This window comes from Acipenser ruthenus, chromosome 18, assembly GCF_902713425.1.
Source record: "Acipenser ruthenus chromosome 18, fAciRut3.2 maternal haplotype, whole genome shotgun sequence".
Taxonomy (NCBI): Eukaryota; Metazoa; Chordata; class Actinopteri; order Acipenseriformes; family Acipenseridae; genus Acipenser; species Acipenser ruthenus.
In genome coordinates, this window is record NC_081206.1 from 26,965,022 (window position 1) to 26,987,466 (window position 22,445).

The 22,445-nt window shown below is 35.3% G+C and overlaps 1 protein-coding gene across 1 annotated transcript; it reads left to right on the forward strand.

Annotated features, from left to right (window-relative positions):
* The first annotated feature begins 165 nt into the window (after nucleotides 1–165).
* Nucleotides 166–19,843, forward strand: LOC117423265 (actin-histidine N-methyltransferase-like). The gene is made up of 13 exons (XM_034038794.3): nucleotides 166–283; nucleotides 3,599–3,708; nucleotides 3,812–3,904; nucleotides 4,121–4,269; nucleotides 5,153–5,225; nucleotides 5,756–6,012; nucleotides 12,637–12,695; nucleotides 13,428–13,542; nucleotides 15,296–15,370; nucleotides 16,142–16,308; nucleotides 16,534–16,619; nucleotides 17,287–17,447; nucleotides 18,554–19,843. The coding sequence occupies exons 2-13, from the start codon at nucleotides 3,606–3,608 to the stop codon at nucleotides 19,022–19,024; spliced, it is 1,809 nt and encodes a 602-aa protein (XP_033894685.1). The 5' UTR covers nucleotides 166–283; nucleotides 3,599–3,605; the 3' UTR covers nucleotides 19,025–19,843.
* The last annotated feature ends 2,602 nt before the right edge of the window (nucleotides 19,844–22,445 follow it).

Here is a 22,445-nt window from a genome sequence, read left to right on the forward strand (position 1 = left end):
ATGGTTCCGTGCTCCAACAACCAACCTTGGAAAAAAAAGAGAGGCGGATCAGAGCCAATGACAGAGCAGAATATGCAAAAGCGCCAGTCAACAAACTCACCAATTAAACATTGGAGACCGATTTGCACACCCCGGGAGTGGTTTTTTTAACCAATCATCTGATAGCACTACTGGTGACAAGGCGTGGTTTAACCTTGCAGAGGGGCGGCTAGGCTGCACTTGCAAAGCTTGTCGGCGAGGATAGAGCTGTCTGACAGGAGGAACTGCTGCAGTCAATTGAACGGTAATAATGTGGAACTATATACAAAAACGCATAGTTTATTAAAAAGCACAAACATGTGTCTAGTAAAGCACGTGTTAATTCAATCCGTCATATGATTGAAGGATTGCTTTTGTAAGACAGTCAGGGATGGGGAAGGTGTTGCTATTCGTGTTTACATTTTTTTTTAAGTTTGCTGGATGTGACTAGGTACATTTAATTTATTTTAGTATGGGATTCGTAAATCAGTCAACGTAATCGTAAAATGCATGTTACTTACATATTGGGTACAAGATACAACGCTTTGAAATGGTTTATCGTTATGTGTCAGACTTTCGTCATACTGGCGAGTTCAAGAGGTGGGGAGAATTACTGACTTTATTATTGTCTGGTTAAAATTAGGCTCGGAAAAAAACAAAAACGGAGCAACCATGTTACTTTAATGTAATTGTTTCCCTGTGCAGATAAGGTAGAATGGATACGACTAAAATTTTATTTTTATGAATCTGTTGATGTGCTAAGTTTAGTAATTTCCTAGTCGTTGCCATCAGTACCATCGCTTAAGAGACAATTGCCAATAGCTTGTATAGTATTGGGACTTCTCACACAGCATTATGTCTCTCACAGATCTAAGCAAGCCCCGGTTGATCAATGTGGTGGTTCTGCCCTATGACCCATTATGGTTCTCTAAAGCCAGTTCCCATGATGCTTCAGGCCAAGGCCTCTTTTTACAGCAGCACTGGCAACTGTGTTGACTACCCACTCTGTGGCTTGGTGCACAACTTACTGCATTGTGAAGCAAAATATTTATTTAAACTTTAAAATAACTAATTGTACTGTTTGTACTGGTCTGCCTTTCAGCCTATTAATTTAATTTTAGTAGTTTTTACTACATGCTGCTGTGTACAGTGTGTGTATGTATATATAATTAGGAAAGGGAACATACACTACAGTTCTGAACAATGGGAAGTGTAAAGTTCTGCACCATACTTACTAAGAATTTTGGAATTAAAGATTTTCTTTTAGGCCATGGTTTCCACGTGCATTCCACAACGTGTCAAGGATCCAGATCTAAATTATACAAGATACAGATGACAATCCTAGTAAGATTCAGCAGCCTTGGGCAATCTCCAAGGCACTGACAACAGATGATAAAGCACATTGTTTATTTGGCTCATTAAGAACAGTAAGAAAACTGTAGCAGATCATTTTCAGTGCTCTGAATATGATTTCCTGATTAGACTGACCTGTATCTCAATGATGAAAGCCTGCTTCGAGCCAAATGCTGAAATGATAACAGTATGAAGGATTTAATGCAATTATATTTCCAGCCATTAAATACACCACCCTTTGTGGCCCGTGGTGGCAGTTTTTCATACAATTGCGTAACACGAAGGATAATGTAACTGCTGACAAAATAAATGTGGCTCAGAAAATAATCTTTTCTAGTCATAGATTCGCTGTGAAATGAACAACAGTATGTTCCACGAGACCGGAACGCAGGTCACTGTCTCTGCGTTTTCTTGTTTTTGCCCTGTGCTTGTCTTGAATAACATATGAATTCACTATGAATATGTGTGTATATATATATATATATATATATACACACTTTGGATACAATGAATGCTCCAGTGGAGACGTTGTGTGGAAGTTTTCCAGATATGTTCTTTTGTTTTCCAGATTCTAAAAATACATGAATTTGTACAGGTTTTATACAGTTCATTTTGGAAGCATTTACTGTAGTTCATTTTCTAATTTAGATATTTCAAGTCTACCTTTAGAAAATACCTCTTTTGACCTCTTTTGACCTTGGTGTTTTTAAAAGTAATCCATTCTCTTTTGGAGCCAAAGCTTTTGGCTTGGTAATGTTTTTGCTGGCACTAATTAAAGCACTGCATGTCTGCCCTGTATAAACAACAGCCTTAAATCAATTATTAACAGCACATCAAGCCCTGGGATCGACCCTCTTTTACCTTCCTCAAGAGGAGAAAGCTGTTGGTTCTCCTTCTTCAAGTGTATATAACTAATCATCAAAGTAATACATTATATTGTAAACTGCTTATACAAATGTGGTAAAACTCTGTTAGGGCATTCTTATCACACATTCTTTAAAGGGGTATACAGATGAGCCCTTCCCATCTGTCTATAGATATATATTAGTACATCACACTTAGTTTAGTACTATGATATAGTGCTCTTGATTGTGACGAAACTTTCTTAGAACATTCTTTACATCTCATATGATATAAAGGGTTATTTACTAGAAGCTAAATGCTGTTCATATTGGCTACAGTACAGCTGGCCACATTCAGGAGCTGACATCTGTCTAATGTTTGGCCTTTACACAGTTTGGCTTTGGTTCAGTTGTGAGTAGCACAATATATTGCTATTACTGTCTTGACTAGTTTAATGATATATTATATTTGTTATTACTTCTAGTTTTTATATTAAGAGATAGCATAAAAGTGATTTGCTATTACATTTATTGTGGTGGATCTTAATAGTGCTGGTGTAAAATTTACAAACCTGCACATACCAGCATTTCCATTCTATTTTTATTATCGTTACGTCAATCTTGAGAGAATACACTGCCAGGATATTTAGATCCATTGCTTTTTAGATCATTACAATACATTACATCCATACAGTACATCCATTAATTGGATTGCTCCTAGAATAAACCTTTTTTTTTGGTATAATTTAGTTTCTTTCTATTAAAAATGTAACAACATTCGCTTATTTCTTTTGTAATCATTTTATTTTATTTTATTTTATTTTTTTATTACATGTTATATTTTTCACATGCACATGTTAGCAGAAGATTGATATCCTTTGTCATCAAGTAAAACCTGTTTTGCATTGTGACTCTCTTTTATATTCGGGCTGAGGAGGTATGGGAGGGGCAGTCATAAAATGTATTCTGGAATATTGCCTCACATTAATAGAAAGAGCGGCGCAGTTGCCACGACAACGGCATTTATACTTCCGCATAAGAAATGAAAAGCTGCCAGTGCTTGCCTTGAATACAGCATAAGCTTGAAACATTGAAGTATCCTGACAAGATTCATTGGGTGTTGGATTTCATACCTTTTCAATTCTTATACACGGGTAAAGGAAGTAGAACATACACTCACTGTTTCTTTTATATGGCTTGGTACTGATGTGGCTAGATGGTTGTGTCAATGTGTAGGGGGAAGGAAATACACTTCTACACAATTTGAACAGTATGCTGCATTATGAAGAGATCAATGCTTTTTAAAATGTATATTAGCAAAGTTTTTATATACCTTATTTTTTTTTTCTTTTAACTGACTTAAACCTTAATTTTTTGCTTACCAGCCAAAAGATGGGAAAAAAGAGCAGAGTTAAAACCCAGAAATCGGGCGGTGGGGCCACATCAGCAGTCTCCCCCAAAGATATGATGAATATAATCTCTGAGCTGCTGCAAAGTGAGTAAAATAATACTGCATATTTTACTAACTGCTCCACAGCAACATGCATTTTAAAATATATACATGTTTGAATGATGCACAATGTATTTTTGGTTCTTAGAGTGCAGCAGTCCAGCCCCAGCTCCAGGGAAGGAATGGGAAGAGTATGTCCAGATTCGATCCCTGGTAGAAAGAATACGCAAAAAACAAAAAGGTATTGTTTATCATAATTCGAACCATTGTACACGTATACACTTTGGGTTATTATTATGTCATGGATGGACGTTTTAAAAACACTCTTCTGCTTTTCAGTGGATGTTCAGTTCTGTGAACTTCACTAAGCATGATGGGTTTACTGCAGCCTTGCTTTAGAAATTGGTTGTAACCAACAATATATATTTTTAACTATGTATTATACAACTCTACCTAGGTTTGTCTGTGATTTTTGATGGAACAAGAGAAGACTTTTTCCCTGAGTTAATGGCATGGGCTGCAGAAAACGGGGCCTCAACTGAAGGCTTTGAAATTGCAAATTTTCCTGAAGAAGGCTTTGGTTTAAAAGCCACCAGAGATATTAAGGTTTGTGTGGCTATTACTGGGCTTTCTTGTGTAGACTATTCCACAGTTGCTTGGAAGTATAACATCATAACATTATTATGTAACTTCATTTGTTTATAAACTATGTTGAAAACAAAGTAAGAATGATTAAGTACAGGAACAAGATTGTTTAGTCAAACCAGAGCCCTAAATATTTATAAATGCCTTTTTTCTTTTCTTTTTTTTAATCATGAATCCTTGCTTAGAATGCATACACTTTATTGCTAGTCTTAAACATAACTACATGTATAATTATCTGGAGTTTAGATATCCTTCATTCTGGATGGGTTCTGATGCATTTTCCCAGTATTTTTTTTTCTAAAGCCTGTCCCTGAGTTTCCTCTCTCCTGATTTTTTGCTGTTTGCTCTTACAAAATAACAGTATGAATAACAGCTAATAGCAAACCTAGAGATCTATTTATAATGTGATATAATGTTCACAGCCTGTGCAAGTTTATTATTTGTGCTTAGAGGTAATAGAAGATACACTTTTTCTTGCTTGTTTTATAATGTTAATTAATCTTTCAGACACATGTGGTCAAATCTCACTTTGTAGTTCACTTCCTTGGCTCCAGGCATTAGTTTCTGCAAATAAAACTGTGTGTGGCCCAAATACCTGTCATACAGGAGTGAATCTTGAACAGTTAGCTAAGTGTGTACCATTAAATGTAGAGTGTTCTGCCAGGAAACGTGGGTTTCATCAGAGTTAAAGTGAAAACTAGATCTGTTGAACAAAAAAGACCTGCAGAAAAATAAACCGCTTGTGAGAATGTAGTTGTAAGGCGTTAATGAGACGTAAGAACATGTTGCCCCCCATTACCCTCTAAGTTCATATTTTAATCCTGATATTTTTATATTTCTCCAGGCTGAAGAGCTGTTTCTTTGGATTCCCAGGAATATGCTGATGACCGTTGAATCAGCAAAAAATTCTGTCTTGGGTGAGCAATGATTTATATATATATATATATATATATATATATATATATATATATTCCTGTGAACAAAATAATTAGGTTAGTTATGAATTAAAATGTTGAGGAAATGGCTTTTGTCTAAAGTGATAAACCGTGTCAGGTCCCAGTTTTCGTTAATCAAGATTAACTTTAAAACCTTAACAAATTTTTCCCAATTTTATATAGAAAAAAATGACCCTATCCATGTCCTTTTTCATGACTATGAGCTGCCATTTTCACAGACTGAAGTGCAGATCACTTTAGAAATGGGCTGTTCCTCAGTGCAAGGAACGTTCTAAGTTGTTCCTCGTTTTAAAGAACCCAATTTCCTGTATCTGTGTCATCCCTGACTTATTTAATTTTTCATTTTTATCTGAAGTTAGAAGATGTAAAATAGCTGAAAAACAAGGATCATGCTTTGTTGCCGGTTACATTAAAGCCTCATTTAACATGTGGTGAGATGATCATTTCACAGATTGCAATACAATATGTCTCCGGCTTTTTTGTTATTCAAGGTCTGCTTTACAGCCAGGATCGTATCCTGCAGGCAATGGGGAACATTGCCCTGGCTTTCCACTTGCTGTGTGAACGAGCTGACCCCAACTCTTTCTGGTTGCCCTATATTAAGACGCTGCCCAGCGAGTATGACACCCCACTGTATTTCGAAGAGGAAGAAGTACATTACCTGCAGTCTGCCCAAGCCATTAATGATGTGTACAGCCAGTACAAGAATACGGCACGCCAGTATGCTTATTTTTACAAAGTTATACAGGTAAGTTCATTTAATAGAGTTGACGTTTTTATTTTGTGGGTGTTAAAAATAGCGTTTCAGTTTATTATAGTTACAGCAATAATAAAAGCTGGCAAGCTGCACCAGAATTAAACACATTTGGGGCAAAAGAAAAAACAACAACAGTAATTAGCTTTTCTGAACCGTAATGACTTCGCTACATGTAGGTATTTTGGAATAGCTAAATGCTAAAAACAAAATGTTGGTGTGACTTCCCTTACAAAGTGACATTAAACTGACCTGGGTGTACGGAGCTGGTTATGTTGACCTTTTGACCTGGCTTCATTCAAGTATTGGACATCCTCTGTAATAAATTCATGTGGGGAAATAGTTGCCGTTTGGTTAGTCCTTATAAAACTGTCTGGGCCTCACATGTGAACATATTGGGGTTTATTACATTTATCTCAACAGAGGCAGATCTAAATATAATGGGGCACTTGGAAATACAATAGTTTAGTATTGCATGCATTGCTGGAGATTTTTTTTTTTTTTTCATAATCCTGCTACAGAAAAAAGCTACAGTATATATATATATTAATGTCATCAGTGGCACACTTTAGATCCAACACCGTTTAGAAAAATGTAATATGTCCCAGCAACATGAAGCATTGGTGTGCATCCAAAATTATTGTCTCCACTGTTGAATACCCAGTACTTGCTAAGCATTTAGATTCTCTGATCAGCAACAATAAAAGCACCGTTTCATATATATATATATATATATATATATATATATATATATATATATATATATATATATATATATAAGCATACCTGATCAGACCCGTATGACTATCTTTTAAAATGAATGTTTAGTACCCCATCCAGAGGAAGAGGGGTTGTGCAGCATTAGGAACAGGTATAATGCAACTTGTCAATTATTTTTTCGTTTAGTAACCTTTTATATGTTCGTGCAAAATGTTTGCGCAGTTAAATACATTTTATATACATTTTCCAGAAAGAAAACCCTCAAATATATACCATACCTGACCTGCTATAACTTGTTTTTGGCAATATTTCATCTATATTATTTTTCACCCTAAATTCTGCCTCACGTTTCCAGTAGTATGTGGCAGATACAGTAAATGCTAGTTATGTCCTAGAAGTTTTTTCTAAGTATTACAGCTCCAAATACTACATTTGTTCTTCCTGCACTGCTTTAAGGTATTTTAGAATAAAGTTACTTGGAAATGTGAGAACTGTATCAGTCTAGCAGAATGCAATTTGAGAATCATGATACAGTGAGTGTGTGTGAATAGCTGGTGGAGCTGGGGGGAAAAAAGATAACTGTAACTTCTACTGCCAGTCAGGCTTTACCAATTCTTGCTGTCCCAAATCACCAGTGACATACTGTGTTTATATCAACTGAACAAGGCTGTATAAATAATATAAAGTCTGTTTAAGCACTTTGATATCAAATGGCTTGCATCTGATGGAAAACTGTTGGCTGGTATTAAGCCTAAGCTGAAGCAGTCATATAGTTATAGTTTATAGTTTATAATTATAGTTTTCATAGTTCTAAATTTGACAGACTATACAAAAGTGATCATTGCCAGCAGCAAATACACTGAAAAGCCATACCTTTTTCGTGAGACCTGAGGGCGTAATTTAAATTATAAAGAACACAGATACTTTTGAGTTCTTTAGCATTCATATTTAAAAAAGTTATATGGCTGCTACTAAACCCAAAAGCTGCCTGTAACTGTTATAGCTGATTTTAAGAAATACCATTTAAACTGCTAGCGCATTTAAGATAGGTTAGTGCTGGTTTATAGTGCCCTTTTGCACTCAATTTCCTGGCTTCTGATAAGCCTGGAGTGACACTGCTGAATTCTCTGTGATCGTGATATTATTGTTTGCCACATGAGGGAGTCATGCAACCTCAAATGCTGTTTGGCTTTTGTCTCCTACCTACAACCTCTACTATTTTATTTACAGGTATTTTTATTTTCTTCCTCTTCTTAAATATGTGTTGACATATTTAAATTCAGTATCATACTAAACAAACAGCTAAAAAATAAAATATAATTGCATGATGTGTTAATATGTAATAAGTGAACAGCCCATATTAGTATGTAAAACGCTTATTTTTTTATTGCATGGGAATCAAGTCAATGTTTTCTAGGGATTGTTTGTCATTCAACCTGTATCTGCACCCACACCACAGATGTACTCTGCAACTGTGTCTGTCATTTCGCCTTTCGTACTATCTGTAAACAAACTCTTATTTGCTATCATCACCATTTTCAAAATGATCTGCAAAAGTCCTCTCTCAGATCCAAGAGTGGAGCTTAATCCTAGTCCTGTTTCTTGACCATGCAGTGTGATTTGATCAGTGGTTATAAAGAGAAGAGTCTTTCTGGGTCACCACTGAGTTCTTTAGGTCAGGTCTGGAGGCTACTGCAAGCTGCGACAGACTTTCACTAAGAATTGTCTCCACATGTTAATGCAAAGCTGAGTTGCGTTTACCTGATTCCCAAGTAATGCTGCTAAGGATTTCAGTGAGCTCACTGTGTTCCTTCCTGTTGGAGATTGGAAGTATTCTACAGAGCTATACATACACCTGAATTACGCAGCAGTGTAAGTCAATTCAGAAAACATTACTGCAGGGGCACATACAAAAATTCCCCCCCCCCCTACCCCAAAAAAAGAAAAAACCTGTATAATTATCTATCTTGCTTACTGTCCATATTCTTTTTTGTAACTTGCTTTTACCTCAAAAGGTTGAGGCTAGTGCTACTGTACCTAACCGTATTACCATCTGTATCATCAGATAAGAGAAAATGTATTCCGCCATTTCAGCTTCTTCTTTGTTATGACTTCTGCATCTGCTGTAATGATAAAGAGCGCCCTACTCTAGTGTTCTGCCAACAGACCTGGTAACACGGAACGCAAGCTAGTATTCCAATCTATCATTCTGTTTTATTGCCATTTCAAGTGGGTGCCGTTCCCACTTGTATAAGTATGAAGTGTATTGTAGAAAAGATTGCATTTTCTGGGTCTGTGCTGGTGCTTGTCATATTCTAGCCTCTATAAGCCAGAAAATCACTTAAGGTCTTTACAGAACAAGTAAAGGTGTGCATAAAATGCAGACTTGTAAATAATTCCTACCCCCTGTGCTCTTGAGGGTCTTTGGAGTATCAGATATTAAGTGGTTCATATATTTTACACATTGACAATTGTAATTTAAGGCATTTTTCTTGTTTTATTTTTATAGATGGAAGTGTAGAGAGGTTCAAGATAGAGAGGCTGATCTCAGAATATATAGTATATAAGCATTAGAGTACCTAGCATTCCACATTTTGTACATACATTGTAAATGATAAGATTATTTTTCAGGTGGCGGCTCGATTTTAATAATTCTTCAGTTACAGCATTGGATTGAATAGCTGCTCCTTTGTGTTTAGCTTCATTGCCTGGCAAGTGAAAAAAAAATCTTCATTTTTATAAATTATCTTTAAAATCTTTGCAGGCAATGTTTTGTTCTTTCATTAAATAACTGTCAATTAGAAATATGAGCATTTCACATTACTGTCAAGATAAGGCATCAAATATTTATAGAAATTGTAGAATTATTCCAAGATTTTTAATAGTTAATGTATTTGTCATTTGCTGTGTAGATCTATTGACATATTTTTTTATTAAATGTTTGTTAGGTTTCACATAAAGGAGTTAAAGAAATGTGAGTGTGCTATATTGATTTTTTTTTTAATCAAAGGATATCATTTTTAATTCAAAGCAGCTGTCGTTGATAAATAGTTTTATGTCTGTCTTTAATTCTTTTGTTTTTATTTTAATTTCCGTAAGTCAGGTCTTGAAAACCAGATGCAGAAACCTTTCTAGTATCATATGTCATATTTGTTTTATTTCTTTTGTTACATTTTAGTGTTTCTTTTACCTCTATCTTTTTAAATTATCTACGGTAAGTAAACACTAATTTATCACATACAATGTCCCAGATGTCTAATTTTCTTTCTTTTTTTCTTGTTCGTTTAGCCTTTTTTTTTCCTTATGGCCAATTTATGGTTACTTGGGCTTACCGTAAATTAAAATACAGCAATTCCTCTCTTAAAAAATGTTTATCAAAAGATAATCAGTGCAAGCTAATAAAAGCAATTCCTGAATTATCTTGTCAGAGACTGTCAGAAGTACCAGTAGGTGGCAGAAGTACATTGGAAAAATCTAGGTGATGCAGAATACAATACTGTATACTCTTTCAACATGATTCACAAAGTGAATGCACCAATATTCTGTGACTATACCTTGCATTTCTTACACTCTTGAAAGTGAATTTAGCAGTATGGTTTAGAAGTGATAGAAATGCAGGGAATATATGATTTCTATACTGCAGATGTTCCATTACAGATTTCTAAAGATGTTGTTTAAATGATATTGTTATTGTCTGTATTTATGATAACCTGTCTAGAAAATTAGCCTGCCGGGTTGGCTTTGAAATTGACTGGTGTGTACTTAATGTACACGTTGAGTAGTTCTCCTTCATATCCCATTGATCTCTTAATTAAATAGACTGTATGTATAGTGTATATACATTATCGATAATTAGTCATGCTGCATTTGCCTGCTGTAATTTATCTTTGAGGCAGGTCCAATTAATATATGCCCTAAGAATTGTGAAGCCATTTGGACTGGATTCAGTTTAAAATATAGCTCATAAAGGGACAGATGGTAGATAAATGACCTGTTTTTTGTTTGTTTGTTTGTTTTTGCAGGAACACACAAGCCCAGCTTAGAATAAATACAATTAATTGTGAAGTTGTTTAAAATGTGAAAATTCAGAATACAAACAGACATACAGTCTCGGCATACAAATTTAAAATGAAAAATGGGGGGGGGGGGGGGGGGGGAACGGTTAGTAAAACATCAACATACTGGTAGAGACTGTGAAGATAAATTAAATCAGGTAAAAATTAAGAAGTAGAACCCTGAGATCTACCAGCCAATTAGCAAATCTTTTGTGATAAATAATTTGCCTGAAATTCCACACTGCGTGTGAGCTTTAGTTTTCGAATTGATTTACGGTTCCAGTCCCCTATACCTCATCCCCTACTGTCCCACACACAGTGCCAACACACATTCCACTGTGAAAAATGATAAATTACCTTCCACTTGTGATGCTAATGCATCAAGAGATGAAACTGCACGCTACATGGAGCACTAGTAACAGCAGTGCAGAAGTTGAACAAGGAGGGTGGGTTTTGTGGGAGGTTGAGCTATTGTAGTCTGATCTTTTGATGGGACACAACAGAACACTCTGAAGGCTATATTTGTTACAAAATGCATCTGCATATGGGAGCCGTTTTACAAGAATTTCATCCCATAAACATACAAACAGTATAATAGCTGGAGCCTTAGTAATAATCCTATACAAATTGAGGAATTTCATTGTGGGCTTTTCTATTAATTCATGAACTAAACTTGCATTCAACCGGAACAGCCAATATAAGATAAAACTGATGGTTATATATATATATATATATATATTAGTTTCCTTTACTGTTCTGGCAAAACTATAATAGTTTGATGTTGAATGTTGCTGTTTCCAGCGGTGGTGTTAAATGTCGATAGTATGTAAATGGTTGGTACTTTTATATAGACTTTATCTCAAACTAGTATGTAACAGATTCAGCCCCCATTCCACACACTGTAGTGTACCAGTAAAAATAAGCTATACAGGTATACAGATATGTACTGCACGTGTTTGCTTATCATTTTAAGACTGCTTTGGCAGTTTGTCCATCAAATGGTAAAGGTTTGCAGCCTTGAGGGATTTTGTTTAGTTATAAAGTTAACTTTTATGTACAGTATAAAAATTAAAAATAAAAACATTTTAAATATATAAGTGCATCAAAACTGAAAAGCAGATCCCATTTCAGTTTCTCAAGAAGAATCTGCGAGAAAGGCATGTCATCCATGTATCTTGAAAAAATATGTTAAAACTGTAATATACATTGTGCCAATAAGTCCAAACTAGAAAATATTGTCAGGCTCAAGTTTGATAATAAGTCTGGCCAATAATCTATTGGTTTGTGATATGAGCCTAGTTTTATGAATAGAAATATTTGCACAATACTATCATATAAAGAGTACAGTATATGTACTGTAGTAATAAATAGTCCTAGGCATACATATGTGAATTTGATAGACTTACAGTGCAAAGGTCAGTTTAAAGGACAAAATCTGCATCTACAGTGAGGTGGCTTAGAAAGCATTCCACGCAAGCCCTGTTGGTATCATTGTATTCATTAGAATGGGTTTTATACTTTTCTGACATCTCGCCTAAATTAGCCCTCCGAGAAGGGCTGCGGTGTCTTTAAATGTAGATTTCTGTGGCACTGGTGGGTTTCTGTCTCACAAATTGATGAAGCAGATTTATGACGGCTGCTGGGCACAACAAATTAAGTTGACAGTGATGTATGGGAGCATAATGCCATGATGATCCCTCTGTAGCGCCGCTGGACGCTTCCTGCTTCACTAGGCTCTTGTTAGGATCTGTTAGGCAGCTAGATAATGAAATTCTAGTGACTGATTTGTGTTTTTCTTTTTTCCCCCCTCTTTCTTTTCTTTTCTTTCACCTTCAATCCCCAGACCCATCCAAATGCCAGCAAACTTCCCTTGAAGGATGCCTTTACCTTTGACGACTACAGGTCAGTGTACTCAGATTTTCTTATAAGAAATAATGATCAATTAAAACTGAGTTAGAATTAACATTCTCCAGTAATATTTCTATAATCATCCTCCTATTAGGGACTGCTTTGCATGTATGTAGATAATCCCCACTCCAGTATGTTGCATCTAGTAAAGATGTTGTACTCCCATCTGTGAGGAACACATTTTGTGAAATGGACAGGATACCTGTGTAATATCTTTTAGAGGTGCTCTTATTTATTTATTTATTTTTTTAAAGTAGCTTGTGACCTTCAAATGATCAAAATGTCAGTAATGATAACATGTTTTGACATGCTGTAGATAACTAATAATGTATAATGCTTTCATATAGTAGTTGATCTTCACTGAATGTTTTCAAAAACACATTTTCTTCCAGTAACGCACAGGGAGGATTTTGACCTGTAAGAAGACATTGTCTGTAGTCAATGATGTTTGGATGGAGGGAACCATTGCAATAATATGTAGAAAAAAAATATTGTAATTGAAGATGCAGTAATCTGTTTGTGAACACATCAATATTACCCCCAATGTTCTGTTTATTGCATAAACATATAAATAACGTAGCCCTGAGACTTTACTAAGAGCATTCTAGGTCATTTACCTTGATTTTAGTGTGTGCTGTATCTTACAGTAATTGAAACATAGCATACATTAGAGGTATGATACAGAAGTTTGAATCTTTAAACAGTTTTCTTTACTTCCCTTGATAGATGGGCTGTCTCTTCAGTAATGACTCGCCAGAACCAGATCCCAACAGAGGATGGGAACCGTGTTACTCTGGCCTTGATCCCACTCTGGGATATGTGCAATCACACGAACGGACTGGTAAAAAAACAATCTCCTCCCTAAAATACCTCCTTGCTTTTTAAACCTTTCTATCCTAAACGTTAAGGCATTGAGACCCCATAATGTGTGTGATTTATATGCTGTAATTTGTGTTGACGTCTTTGTACTTATGAACATTACACTCTTGCAAAGTCTAATTTTTGCAGTTAAGAAAAAAATATGTCAATGCGCTATGAAGTCTTGTACTTTCTTTAAACCCCTGCTCATATTACAAAATAAATATAAAAAAAACAAGGTGAAATATATAGTTTCCCTTCTGAAGTAATTCTTATTCTTCAATGAAAAAAATATATATTGTAAGGAAGCAGGTTGTGAAAGACAGCAGGGAGGGGGTTAAAACCTCCCTGCAAAAGAAACATGTGAAAATGCACTTTTGGTTTATTGTTTGAATTTAATTGTTTAATTGTTTTATTAATGATCATCCGCACCTGGGCATTATTGGGGAATTAGACCCAGGTGTGGGGTTTAAAAAGAGAGCAGGCAGTCTGCTCGGGGCTGCTGAGTGGAAGGAGGCAGAGAGGTGTGCTGTCTCCGAGTAGCCATTGAATTAAAGTAAGTGCTGTGTTAAACCGGGGTTTTTGAAAAGACTGGGAAACAGCTTAGCTGTCCCGTGTTAGTCAGGGAGTTCCTGTTTGTGTAGTTAGTGCTCATAAAGAGCTAGGTGTTTGTTTTCGTATTTTTGTTTTGGTGTTTATTAAAATAGCGCAACCGCGCAAGAAAAATCAATTTCTGTGTGTTGGGTCACTGTTTTTAAAGGGGCAACGAACCCAAGAGAGGTGAATTCATTACAATATATATCCTCATATTTTGTAGTTGTTAGAAGCTTTCCATATTGTACCGCATTAAACTTAATACACTTGCACAATATTGGCAAAGCATTCAAGTATCAGGGACTAGTTCCACATTCTTTATCATATATTGTAATATAAATTGAATGAGATGTAAATTTTTCTGAGATTAAGAGAGTGTCACAGGCTCTAAGACTCCTGTTTGGTTTTTCTGCATTCGCTGGCTTTTAAAACAAGAAACAATCTACTATCACTACACCTGCAGTACTACAAAGCTAACACGTTTGGAACCTTTATTTCATTTTCATTTGGAAAAGTGGCTTCTTGTACTTAGTTACACTCCTTTTATAATTCTATTATGGTCTTCAAACATAATCAGAATTTGAAATCTAGATTGAAATGTTTTATTGGAATATAATAGTGTTGGGTTTCTAATAAGCAACAGAGCAATAAATGTTATCAAAGCGGCTCCTTAAAATGCATGCAAAATGTTTTTTATTGTAAAGTATTCCCTAGGTTTTTAGAAAGCTGGATGTTTAATATAGCTGGTTGTATCATCTTAAGAGATCCCTCCCCCCCCCCCCAAGTCTATTTTTAATCAACTTGCGCAGTCCTCCACACAGAGAAATCCAAGCTTGTTGGCTTTTTTCCTTTTCTTTTGTCTATACTTTACAGGTTATTCATATGTTTTTATATATTTTGATGGATAAAATCATGGCTATTCAGTAAAAAGAGTTTATTCATATAAAATGATGATAAGTGCATGTCAGGCCTCTGCGTTTAATGATGTCTAAATGCTATTGCACCAAATCAAAGACTAAAAAAAACAAAAAAAACTCCAATACTTGTGGATTGCAACTCTGTAAGAAAGCCTATCATTTTCTATTGTCACTGCATATATTTTTTTGGTTCAGTGATTTTATTTGTGTTTTTTGCTGTCCTAGATTACCACTGGTTACAACTTGGAAGATGACAGGTGTGAATGTGTTGCCTTGCAAGACTACAAGGCTGATGAGCAGGTTTGAAAATTTCCATTTTAAATACAGTATCTAACTATTGGTGACTGCACGCACTGGTGTTTTGTTTTAATATTAAAACTGAGTGTACGCACATGAATGCTAGAAACATAATTACCCCAGTATATGGATCAAGTCCTTGTAGTTCCTGAAAGAGCCTTGTGTATTGAGATGGTTATGCTGATATCTTAATGCTGAACAGACCCAGAGACGATAAGAAGAATTGCTTTTCTTGTAGAAATGTGTTTTGAAGTAGTCTTCAGATCTAGGGTAATGGTAGTGTGGATATGCTATACCCACAGATGCAGGTCAGGTAGTGATTCATTTGACAAAACATACATTATTTGATAAGATGAGCTCAGACACCTTTGGAATATACGGCTATGAGATTGATGCAGCTTTTAGTACTGCACTATGAGTCACTATCCTGTTTTGATCTTGGCTTTTACAAAATATTTCCAGTGTAATTGACCAAGGCCTAGGAGAACTTGCTCAATACAAAACAAAATAATAATCTTCTTTCCTGCATGTTGTATTGGTACATGTGTCACACTATCCACATACTGTTGTGACTGGATGGTACAGGCTGACTGTTAATGTTGTAGGTGTCCAACGGTACATACGGCATGCAGGGATATCTACCTTTTTAAAGTACAGGGCTTAATCCCAGGTTCACACAAATATACCAAAAAAACCTTCCATACAGTCTGCTACCAGGACAATCGATTCTTGCAATGCTTGCAAAATTGATGTACTTTTGTCTACTTGTTTCAGATCTACATTTTCTATGGCACTCGGTCCAATGCTGAATTTGTGATCCATAATGGTTTCTTTTTTGATAATAACTCTCATGATCGGGTGAAAATAAAACTAGGAGTGAGTAAAAGTGAGAGGCTGTATGCCATGAAGGCTGAAGTCCTGGCCCGTGCAGGCATCCCATCGTAAGTATATTTACATGCATCTATCTGTCCAACTATGATACAGATCATGGAAAAATCTACCTTTTCTTTTTTTTTTTTTAAAGCCTGGTTTTGAATTGTGAAAATTAAGTATTCTTATTGATATTTAGTACTAATAAATCAAACTAATTTTACATTGTTTATTTGTTGTATACATATTGTTTAATGTACTGCTTTGTAAGTACACCTCTCTTGTGTTCCTCTCAGGTCTAGTATCTTTGCACTGCATTGCAGCGAGCCTCCGATTTCAGCCCAGCTTTTGGCCTTCCTTCGGGTTTTCTGCATGAGTGAAGGTAAGGCTTTTCTTGTGTCCTGTTTTACAGGCCGTTTCTTCATTTTGGAATTAACATGGCTGCTGGTGTGTTTGCATGCTTGTACCACCACATTAGTAAGCCTGTCGATCAGAACAAGGTTGAGTGGCTCCTGTCCAGCCTGGCTTGGAGCAGGAAAGTGCTTACTTGGTTGACCCCTGCAAGCCGTTGGATGTTGGAGAGTAAACAATTCAATGCTTAACAACAGAAATATTTTTCATACATTTTATGAAGCAACAACATGTCCTCTGGCAAACAAAAAAAATCAATAATTTCAGGTTGCAATACATTATTCAGTTTTAGAAGTTTTGTTTTTAAGAGAAAGCAGTTTTTACCAGGCCTTCAATTGTACTGATTATGTGTTTATTAATTTAAATTAAATTGGACATTTGGTATTTTAAAAGGAAACAATTCAGTTAATGTCATGTGTGTTTCTAACTTGCATGTATAATGTAGTAAGTGGTAAACTGAAACAATGCTTTTACATTTCCTGTTTTCTTGTAGCATCATCTTACATTTTTGTGTTATTTTAAAGCTTTTCAATAACTTAGATTTTGATAAGAACTGCCATGTATAGAACTAAAAGACATTCAGTTGGCCATTGCAGTATAGAGAGAAGATTTTCATGTGGCATGTCATATCATTACAGATGAACTCAAAGAGTACCTGGTTGGTGAACATGCTATTGATAAAATCTTCACACTTGGTAATGCTGAATTTCCAGTAAGCTGGGACAATGAAATAAAACTCTGGACTTTTCTGGAAACCAGGGCTGCCCTGCTTTTGAAAACCTATAAAACAACCTCAGAGGTAAGACGCTGTTTACATTTTCTGGGTTGGGATTTAAGGTTACCACTTGACTGCTCTGAAAGTCCCAGGTACATCCTCTTTCTACTCTCTTTTTAAAATTGCATGATCTCCCTTGAATTAACCTTGGTGGTTTTATTGAACTTGTAGAGGGACTGGTAATGGTGCAGGGATGCACCTTTGTGCTGCACTCAATTCACTTGCAATAATTTTCTCCTGTCAGTTCAACACTAGCATTGCACCACTTGCTTGCATGTGGGCAGGGAATTAAAGTAAGTATTCCCCAATCAGCAAAAAAAGTTTTTGGTTGATCTAGCTGCTGGATCACGCTGCCGTGGCTACCAGATTTGATGGACAGATGACTTTACCAATGAATGTGGTAAACAATGGTTTAAAAAGTAAAAGTAAGACTGATTGTGAATTTAGCCATTCTCTTAAAAAAAGGAAAAAAAAAGTTTAGATAAAACACATCAATGGGATTGATGGTGGCATTTTGAAATTATTTTTATCCATAGCCATTCTTACTGTATGGCCTTGCTTTATTTACATTGCATACCCCTCTCCCATACGGAAGCAAACTGATTGAACTGACAGGAGAGAATGACGTTTATTAACTTAATGAAATGGTGTAAACAGGTGAATCACTTTTACAATTATAGTGTACTTTAGGTGTTAATCAAATATAAGTATTCATGTAAAAGACCTTAAAGGAAAAAAAAAATAATATAACGGTTGGCAGTCCAGCGGTTAAAGCTAAAAAGTTTTGTTGCATTTTTAGAAATGTGAGACTTTTGCAGAATCTAATGGTCTCTGATCCCAGCACTACATGATTAGTTATTTTGCTAGTTTAGTGTGAGCTCTTTTAAAAGACTTGAAGGCTTATAGGAAGAAAACATACTGCTTCAAACTGAAAATAACATCATTGACTAATTTTACTCATGTGGTTGTATAAAACTATAAGTAAGTAATCAAAGTACATATTTAAATACATTTATTAGCTGTCTCTTACTTTTCATACATATATGTTTGTATTTAGCACCTCTATCATGATGCTAATCCTTTTCAAATAAAATATTTGTTAATTTAATTTATTTGATTGTTCCTTGCAGGCTGATAGGTCATTGTTGGAAAAACCAGACCTCTCATTTCATTTCAAGATAGCAATTAAGTTACGTTTGGCCGAAAAGGAGATATTAGAGAAAGCTGTGGCAAGTGGTCAGGCCAAGAGGGAGTATTTTCAAAAGAAGCTGGAGGAAGGGGCTCCTCTTCCTAAATATGAAGAGAGCAACATCTCCATGTTGGAGAACTCTGTTTCAGACTCCAAACTCCCAATCATCCTAGGGAAACTGGAAGAGGCAGACGAAACAGGGGAGCAGGAATTAAAGATGACTGAGGCTCTTTCCAAAGTAAATGCTGGAGGTGATGTTCTCGTGAACGGGGACAGCAAGCAGCTCAATGGCACCAACACAGAAAATGAAGAAACCCTACATAGAGAGGAAAATGCCATGAAGACTGACGATGCCAAAGAAAATGTGGAGGAAATCACTGAATGCAACAAGGTAGCAGAAGGACAATCTTAAACAAAAAAAATATATAGTATTTCTTTTTTCTAGTGACTACAAAATGTAAAATGGCATAACTTTATGAACAGTATAAATGTCACATGTGGCTCTTAGTTATGTCTGTCTGCATCAGAGAAATGTACAACAATAGTGCTGCTTGTAAATCCTTTATGAAAAAAAAAGTTTTAAGTTTGTAATTTTTAAAGTTGGTGGTGTTGTTTTAAAAAGAAAGTGCTGCACTGTTCTATTATGTTCTTTATTAACATCCTTGGTTTAGCCTATTTCAACCCTGAGATTCCAGCTGAATTATAATGCAGTACATACAAGCTTCCTACTAGTTTTACAGCATGCAAAGACTTTCACAAGAAATTATGCAAAAAAAGCCCTCCGTTCTATGAAATGTAAACCCACCCAAAAAAGGGCATAAGTCCAATACCATAGTAAAACAATAAGGTAGTTATTTTTCTTGAGGTGTGAAACAATTCTACTTGTGCCCCTTATTTAAAAATGTAGTTTCAACAGTTTTCAGTCCAATCTCCCTAAAATAACTGAGTGAAGTTTCATTACATAATAAGATTTTTGAACCTTTAACCACATAATTTCATTTGATTTTATCATGTCACAATGTTAGAATTTGAAGTGATACTTTTCATTTATTGAGTCATAACATTAGTTTAGTTTTTTTTTTCCTCTGGCTGATGGATGATGTCTTAATTCCTTTGTCCTTTTAGTTCATCCATTTAAGAATCTCACAGAGAAGCGAAGCGTATGTCATTTCAATTTTAATTACACTGTTTATAAAAAAAATCTTTGAATTAACAAAAAGCTGTTTGACAATGTGTTCATCCATTTGAATAAAAAACAAGTCTGCCAGCTGAACTTTAACAGTTTTGAGTATATTCAGTGTATATTTTGAAAGAATGTAAGAGTATTTAAATGCAGAAGGATTGTATATAAAGAGAAAAAAACTAAACCTTCATGAAAGTTTGTCTTTATAAAGAAAAGGTATTTTGTTCCCTTCTTTGGAGTGTAAGAAGAACTTGTTACATGGAAGATATATTGGTTGAGAATAACTTCATTTTAAGAAGTCTTCCTATTTGGATTGACCCTTCAGGTTTTGATGATGAATATTTTTTTTTTTTGTCTTCACTACAATAACGTGTAATCAGAGTTGTATAGACAAGCTCATTAGGCCATGTATCTCATTTTGAACATTGTGTATACTGGGGAATACTTATTTGTTCATAGTTCCCACAGGCTTCCTCAATGTATGATAGCATTCGTCTCATACATTTCTTTTATTGGGTTTATTTCTAATAATGTAGTTTCCTTCTAACATGGTGTACCCCATGTATGTGATTTATAAGTGTTACATTTAGTCCATAATATTTGAAAGCTGTAACAACTGGACACTTTATCACCACTGTGCTGTTTTCTGAATGTTTTAGTTCAACTACAGTATTTCTTAATATGTATTTGTCTTGAAGAAGAATATAAGCAGCTTTCTTTTGTGTCTTTCTAGCCTGTTTAATGGTGTTACAGAAGTGCAACCAGTCCTGCTGCAATTGTTGCTTGATAGATAGATAGATAGATAGATATAAAAGGTAAATAATTAAGATTTTGGAAGCTCTTTGGGAAATTCTTACTCCTGGTTATTGCCTTAACATAGGACTGGGGATTCGCCCTCTTCAGACTTGTTTTTGTTTATGTGTTTCATTTTAAAGTACAGCAGCTTTGTATTTAACAAAATTATATTTTCTTCATTTTAAATATTCTTCCCAATCCTTCCATGAAAGCCACTCATAGAGACCAAATTTCTTTCTTTCCATTCACAAGCTTTATCATTTTATTTTTTATATATTTTTGGCGCCATTACAAATTTATAAAAGAAACATTATCTTTAATCATTTAATTCAGTGCAATTAAACTTTGAAACTGTGTATACATTATTCATTGGTTTTGAGATAAAACTCTTTGAATTCCTGAATTTATTATTATGATGGCCAATATTGTGGGCATTTGTATACCCTTGCACTGCTGTACGTGTCCAGAATTGTTAGTCTTATACTTGTCATGCTTGAATGCGAGTGGATGTGCATGATGCTGGTCTGGGACACTTGCACAAAAGTAATCTCATCCATGAATTATGCACAGAACCTGTATTAATATACAATAGCATTGGATAAAGTTAAGTGCAACTTCAGTTATTATGTACATATTTACCAATACTATCTCATGTTTCTTACTTATGAAAAGAAACATTACATTTAGTCAGAGATATTTTAAGATTTGTGTATGATATGTCCTTAATATTTTCCTGTATTCCACATTTTATAAGTGAGGCTTTTTAAAACATACAGTACCTTTTTTTTGCATGTTTTAGTGTGATAAAGGTGAAACGTGGCATGGTTCATTATGTCCTGGGTTGTCCAGCCTTGTATATTTTCTGCCACAAATATTGCTACATCAAAACCAAAAACTCATTATTTAAGTAGGTCTTCAATAACACAATTGTGGTGAACAGCAGAGGTACTTGTTTGAAATTATGCATTGGAAGGGCCATTAAATGGTTTCCATTCTGGAATATGTGTACACTAATATATTGAAAAATCACTTTCCCTTTAAGGCCTGTATGAGTTTCATGATAAAACTCGACACTGTATGTTACCATTTTGGGCTGCATTTTCTGTTTCCAAAAAGTAGTATATGTGCATCCTTGATCCGTGACGTCCATTGGTATATGTGCATCCTTGATCCGTGACGTCCATTGGTATATGTGCATCCTTGATCAGTGACGTCCATTGGTATATTTTGATATTCTATTTTCTGTGTTCTTCTGCATTAGTGCAAAAATGTTGACATTTATCAAGAAATAAATTCATGCTGGGTGACAGTTGTCAGGTCATGCATTGTTCTCAGTACTGAAGTGACCCTACCGAAGACAACCCAAAGCCCTAACCTACAGTGAATTTGGCAGGTCTGTAGCACTGCATTACAGCTTCCAGTAGAGTTTTCTGAAGTACCGTATTCCTTCAAATTTAAGACGCAGCCCACATTTCCCACGTTCAGTTTGAGAAAAAATAAAACATCAAATAAATATGCGTTTACAGTGACGAAAAATGTATGAATTCTGAACTGCTTCTCCCCATGCTCACGCTAGTACCGTGCACGTGTGGGCGGATCCCATCTTAAAGGGGCAGGAGCACATTTAAAGCTTTCATATACTTCCTTGTCTCTGGATAAAATGCTTTTACCCAATCTAAGGTTGAGTGAATGTTTCTAATAGAACCTGGGATACTTTAGGTAACCTTTTGTTATAATCTTTGCGTAATATTGCAATAGGACAAAAGAGAATGATAATTAAATCTCAATTTTAGTTGTGGAAATACCCATTTTAAAACATTAAATTCTAAAGCATATTTTGAAAAATTGCCCACAG

What these genes read in the sequence shown, in the direction of transcription:
- LOC117423265 (XM_034038794.3), top strand. Translation starts at nt 3,606, where the DNA reads ATGGGAAAAAAGAGCAGAGTTAAAACCCAGAAATCGGGCGGTGGGGCC. An exon ending in AAGCCACCAGAGATATTAAG is followed by an intron (nt 4,270 to 5,152) that starts GTTTGTGTGGCT and finishes ATATTTCTCCAG; the next exon opens with GCTGAAGAGCTGTTTCTTTG. An exon ending in TTTACCTTTGACGACTACAG is followed by an intron (nt 12,696 to 13,427) that starts GTCAGTGTACTC and finishes TTCCCTTGATAG; the next exon opens with ATGGGCTGTCTCTTCAGTAA.